The sequence below is a fragment of the Malus sylvestris genome, chromosome 8 (assembly GCF_916048215.2).
Source record: "Malus sylvestris chromosome 8, drMalSylv7.2, whole genome shotgun sequence".
Lineage (NCBI taxonomy): Eukaryota > Viridiplantae > Streptophyta > Magnoliopsida > Rosales > Rosaceae > Malus > Malus sylvestris.
In genome coordinates, this window is record NC_062267.1 from 28724926 (window position 1) to 28731248 (window position 6323).

The window sequence follows — 6323 nt, forward strand, 5'->3', positions numbered from 1 at the left end:
TTAATCCTGGCACTAGCATCACATCCCTTATGCATCTTCTTCATTTCTTGGTGTTGATAACCAGAGTTCCTCTTCTAGTGGCCTTGACAATGTTCCCATCACCCATTTTCACATTTCCAGTGAAGTTTGTATCAATATCAATGAGTAAAGACTTATGTGCAGTCATGTGGTTTCTACAGCCACTGTCAACGTACCACACTTCATTGTTTTTCTCCACTTTTGCACTAAAAGCACATAACACATTTGCTTCTTCCTCCACTTGATTTGCACAGTTCACTTGCTGTACATTCTTTGATCTGCAGTCTTTCATAATGTGGCCAAACCTGTTGCATTTGTGGCACCTAGGCTTGTCTTTGAACCAACATTCTCCAAGATGAAATTTGTCACAATGTTTGCATTGTTGTTTGGTTCTTGGACCTGTATTTGTGTTGCTGCCTTGGTTAGGTATAGAGTTGTGATACCCCTTTCCTTCCAATTTCTTGTTCTTGCCCTTCCACTGTGGTTTCTGATTGCTTGCACTGGCTTGACTACCAAATCCAACATTGAGTGATTGAAAGGCTTTCTCAGGTGCAAAATTAGCATGCCTCTCAAGCCTTTGGTCAAAAGCTCTTAAAGATGCCATCACATCTTGCACACTGAGAGTTTTAGTATCTTTGGTTTCTTCAATAACACTCACTATTGAATCATATGGTTTAGTCAAACTGATTAACAGTTTCTGGACAATTCTTTCATTAGGCAGTTCCTCAGCATATGTTTTCATTTTGTTTACCATATCAAACAGCCTAGTAAAGTAGTCTTTTAACAGCTTATTCTCCCTCATTCTTGTATACTCAAAATCTCTTATAAGGGACTGAAATTTTACCTTTTTGACTTTAGTGTCTCTTCTATACTCTTGTTGTAAAACTTCCTAAGCTCCATTTGCAGTCTTTTCATTTGCTATCCTCGGGAAAATGATGTCTGAAACAGTACCTTGGATGATTCCAAGTGCTCTAGCATCCTCCATTTGGTTATGCTTCAGTGTCTTGAGTTGTGCTTCCGTGAGGTCCTCCTCTAGAGCATTGACCTCCATCTCAGGTAGTTCATACCCATGTTGAACCATATCCCATAGATCATAGGATTTGAAAATGGTTGTCATTCTTATTCCCCAAAAATCATAATTCTCCCTATCAAAGACTGGAGCTTTTAGCTCACTGCTACTGCTGGATCCCTTCATTTTTAGAATTGTTTGTTGGTTCTCCCTATCAAAGACTGGAGCTTTTAGCTCACTGCTACTGCTGGATCCCTTCATTTTTAGAATTGTTTGTTGGTTGTTGTTGTTGAGGACACTTCGTTGGTGCTCCCAAAAATCTTAACTTGCACAGATTACGCCCAAAAAGTTTTTCAGATAAAAAACTGAGCTCTGAGGCTATGATAAAGTTGATTTGTCTTTGGTGTTTTTGGTTGGTTTATTTTGATCAGTTTCTTAAGGATAGAATGGCAGAGAATTGAGAGGATATTGGAGTGTGATTTTCAACTTCAAGGCTGTGCATTACAAAATGCATTAGCCATAAGTAGTGAAAATGTGTAAGGGTATGGTACATTTCTATCACCCATACTTGTGTAAAAGAGTTGGTGATAAGACAATATTTAAACACTAAATTACCTTACCACTCCAGATTAAATCCTAGCCCTTCATTGGGATTTAAGTGATCTAATTTGGAGTGTACATTTGTCACTCACACATCTAAATAAAAAACTAGTCGTTGGAGGCCAACCCTCCCTTTCTTCTTCTTCCTTCTTCTTCCTTCTTCGATGCAGATAGCACCCTTTACTAAGGAGCTCCTTGCTGCCTTTGACCCCTCGTCTCCAAGAGCTGGTTAGCTTCTAACAGTACCCGTAACCCTAACACACATATACAGAATGCAACAAACATACGCATACCTATTATGCTGCTGTAAATTTGAAATTACAGATAATATTCCTCCTCACAAACCCTAAAACGAAAATTGAAAAGCATACCAAAAGGATTCCGAATCATCTCACCTCGAAGCTTCGTCAGTTGGGCTGGAATTGGATTCTTCCCGTGCCCGGAACCTTGTTCGGCCAGGGACTTGGACTTAGCCTTCGCCTTTGATATGGCTTTGGGTCGGCGATACATGATTTTTGTCACAGAGAAGAGGTTGCACGAGTCATTTTTCTTTGTTTTGGTTGCATTGTCGAGTGTGTTTGCGACTAGTTAGACAGAGTTCTATACTAAACGGTACCAATAGGGAGGTGAGTTCAGCCTACTATAGGGGTGGGGGCGAGCAAATTTGCACTCTTATATTTTGTTGATTTGTCATTCTAGAAACTAATGATAAAAAATAATCTCAAAATCTGATGAACAAAATGTGAGCGAATTGTAATTTAATTTATTATTAAGTTATTTATATTGTATATAAAAAAGTATTTAACCATGGTTAATTAAAGTACTTAACCATAGTTAATTAAAGTACTTAACCATGGTTAATTAAAGTACTTAACCATAGTTAAGCCACCACCACGCTATAAGATGGTCGGTAACACTCACCACGTAGTAAGGGTAGTGAACAAATTCGAACTCAAATATGATAAAAACGAAAACGTACGTTCATTCATTTGCTTTCTTACTCTTTTCTACTAAAAAATTACTGATCACCAATTCTTTCCTTATTTGATCAATTTTAACGGTCTCGTAATAGTCTTTCCTTGTAGACAAAATTTGTATAACAAACATTATATTTAAATTTTCACCTTCGATATTTTTACTTAATTATCGAGGCTTTTGCCAGATGGGGAAGCTTTGCAACTTATTGTTGCCCAGAAAATAAGACGAAAGGTTCGTTGCATGGAAATTACATACCCCCACCAGATGTAACGTGCACCCCAAGCAACCATTGCCAGGGCCTCGTCAGTCCATTCAAAATTCAAAGCAAGATATCTGGGCATCAAAGATCCAGTCCAATTTGCAACAGAATTCGAAAAATAACCACCACCATCTTTGGTTGATGATTAGTTAGTTTCATTCAAAATCACTCGCAACAATTATCAATTAAAAACACCACCAATACATGCAAATCAAAGCAAACTCTAAATTAAACACAGAAAACACTATGTTTATCCGTCAGCCATGAATGGCAACGATTGAATTATCTAACTCAAGTATTCCAGGTCAGACATGAGGCCATGTTAAGAACATGTAATATAGAGTGCTGAAATGAAACGATAATTCAACAACTGCTGCATGTATGCACCCAGGAACCTCCTCAGATTCAACAATCAGAAATCAGCAGGATGATATATCATTGATAAAAAATCAGAAGGATGATATACCACTGGTCAAAAGGGTGGGACTGGGAGAACCCTAAGAGTCCTTATCTTCAGGGAAGAAGAACTCTTTCCATAATCTAGTTTTTTCGATCTTTTTGTTCGGCTTCGGGCATTCTGAGGTCCTGTGGTGACCAATCTCATCACAGAAAGAACACCAAAGGATATGAACACGCCTCCCGTATATTTCATAGCCTTTGCCAACTTGAGTTACACCGAAGGGGAGACGTCTCCTCCATGGACATTGTTCAGGAGCGTGGCCAAACTTAGTGCAAATTGGACAACTAGATGGCAATTCGGAAACTATGCGTGGCTCGACTATGCATTTGGGTATTTTGTCCTCCTTGGAAAAAGCTGGGCAATTACTCTTCTCCTCTAGTTGGATTTGAGCCAGAGAGTCTGCAACAGCCTTTACATTCTTGAGGTGAGTCGTCGGAGAGTCTTTAACAGCCGCCTTTCTTTCTTTCTTCTTCTCTGTGTGTTTGGGAAAATGTACAGGTATTAATAACATAGATAAGCTAAGTAGGCCCTCTGGACTCGGCCTTAATTCCTTTGTATTCTCAATCTCATTCATCATTGGAAATACTTACTACTAATGCTTCATGCTCAATTACGTGCTACTACACAGGGTTAATTTGTTAGGATAACAAAGCTAAATATGTATAAAATAAGTAACTACTGGAAATTAACACTCCCCTACGACTACGAAATTTTGTTAAGAATTCTTTCGGCACGAGTAACTGGCCTGGCCAAATCAAACTGGATTGCAATAATTGATTGATTGTGAATAGAATATCATCTGGCTAGCTATATACGAAATTCAGTTGAAAATTATACTCAGTAACTAGGCAAATCAATCAAGATTGCGATATATACTTAATTGACTGTAAAAAGAATTTTTAGCTATTATTACTTACTGAATCAGTTTATAAAAATAAAACAAACATCAACATAACAAGGGAATCTGAATTTTACGAACATAAAAAATAAGACATCAAGAACCCAAATTAATTAATTAATCAATTTATAAAAATAAAACAAACACATATTTTCAACATAAAAAGGGAATTTGAATTTTATGAATACAAAAAATAAGCCGTAACCCTAATTAAAAATATATGCAGACTCCAACAAACATATGCGGCCCAATTATGCTGCTGTAAATTCAAAATTACAGATAATATTCCTCCTCAGAAACCCTAAAAACGAAAATTGAAAAGCATACCAAAAGGACTCCGAATCTCACCTCGGAGCTTCGTCGGTTGGGCTGGAATTGGATTCTTCGCATGCCCGGATCCTTGTCCGGCGAGCGACTTGGACTTAGCCTTCGCCCTTGATGTGGCTTTGGGTCGGCGATGCATGGATTTTGTCAGAGAGAGGGAGAGAGACCGCACTCTGCCCGCGTCCTCCTATTTTTATTTTTTTTGGTTGGATTGTCGAGTCGACTGTGTTTGGAGCTGGTTAGACAGACTTATATACCAAACCTTCAAAGTGGAATTGACTATAATACCCTTCACATTTATTTGATTGTCTTTTGTTTCCTTTTTAATCTAATACAACCCAACATGAATCTCCATGATTTATGGACTGGGGCTAACAACACAGATAAATTAACATTTTTTTTAACAAGCAATATTATATACACTAAGAGAACGGGGAAGTGGGCTAAGTATCACAATGAGAAATCATAATAATGTAGTTTAAATTCGCTTTTGGCGAGAATCGAACATAAGATCTCTCACTTACAAGTGAAGAGAAATATCACTAGACCGTAGTACTAAGTGGCCAGATAAATTAACACTTAAGATCTGAGGTTTAAAGTGAAGGTTGAATCAACTTCGGATTGTTACAAATTGTTACGAGATTTACGAACAAATTTCAAGAGTCTCATTTTGAAAACCAAATATCTATTCAACCTTCTAACTACTAACTTCATTTATTTGTCTTTAAACTGTCACTACTTATGTAGTTATGCTACTGTTTGTGAAAATCGTACATTCTTATGTTTCAAATTATTTCACCCAAATTATAATTGTATCCAATTTCATACGGGAGATTTTTATGCACACTGTTTGTACCATACTTGACAAATCCCGAAACTACCGTGTACCGGTCAACGTTATACCGTCAAGGACCCAGAAGAGTTTTCCTCTAACCAGGAGGCTAATCAAAGCGCAACACGTGTCGACATCATAAGACAGTCATATCGCGACATGTGTGAACATCAGAAGCCAGTCACAACATGACACGTGTCAATGTCAGAATAAAGCTAGAAACTCTCTTCTATAAAAGGAGATCATTCTCCCACAATATTTCCTAATATCATTTGTACTAAATCATTCACTAATACTCACTAAAGGAGAGCTTGAACCTATGTACTTGTGTAAACCCTTCACAATTAATGAAAACTCATCTACTCCGTGGACGTAGCCAATCTGGGCCCTGTCTCTATCCATTTACATACTTATCCACACTAGTGACTGGAGCAATCTAGCGAAGGTCACAAACTTGACACTTTTTGTTGTACCAAAGTCCTTACCGATTTTGTGCATCAACATTTGGCGCCGTCTATGGGAACGACACTTATTCCCACTCTTTTCAGCTTTGTCAAGCTGGTTTCCACCATTTGTACACTCTCTTTTGACCAGGCATCCCTCTCCAACATAAGGAGCGGAGGAAGCCACGGCACACAGAATGACATCCCTCTTACACCAAGTGCGAAGCAACGAAAGAAGAAAGGAAAGAAGCTCGCTCTTCAAGCTAAAGTCGATGAGCTAGAGGCTCAGAACAACAAGATAGCAATAAAGAATGAGATCCTTCAAGAACAATATGAGAAGCTTTTCGAGACATTCCACGAAACTAGGCGTACTCAAACACGCGAGCTTGTTGCCTTTATGGACATCAACCATCATTTGGCTGCCCCCCAACACGGAGGGTCACCTTCCTTCGACATGGGTATCATTGATGAAGAGCGAGCTAATCATCAAAACATTGATCAA

General features: G+C 38.3%; 1 protein-coding gene across 1 annotated transcript; it reads right to left on the bottom strand.

Annotated features, from left to right (window-relative positions):
• Positions 1-2974: 2974 nt before the first annotated feature.
• On the bottom strand, positions 2975-4765 carry LOC126631687 (uncharacterized). Its single transcript, XM_050301817.1, has 2 exons — positions 4571-4765; positions 2975-3798 (listed from the first exon to the last, which is right to left on the bottom strand). Exons 1-2 carry the CDS (start codon positions 4683-4685, stop codon positions 3362-3364), a joined length of 552 nt encoding a protein of 183 aa, XP_050157774.1. The 5' UTR covers positions 4686-4765; the 3' UTR covers positions 2975-3361.
• Positions 4766-6323: the final 1558 nt, after the last annotated feature.

Excerpts from the sequence above, each read along its gene's own strand:
- LOC126631687 (XM_050301817.1), bottom strand. The coding sequence starts at position 4,685 with ATGCATCGCCGACCCAAAGCCACATCAAGGGCGAAGGCTAAGTCCAAG. Across the intron at positions 3,799-4,570 it reads CCAACCGACGAAGCTCCGAG|AGAAGAAGAAAGAAAGAAAG; the intron begins GTGAGATTCGGA and ends CCAAACACACAG.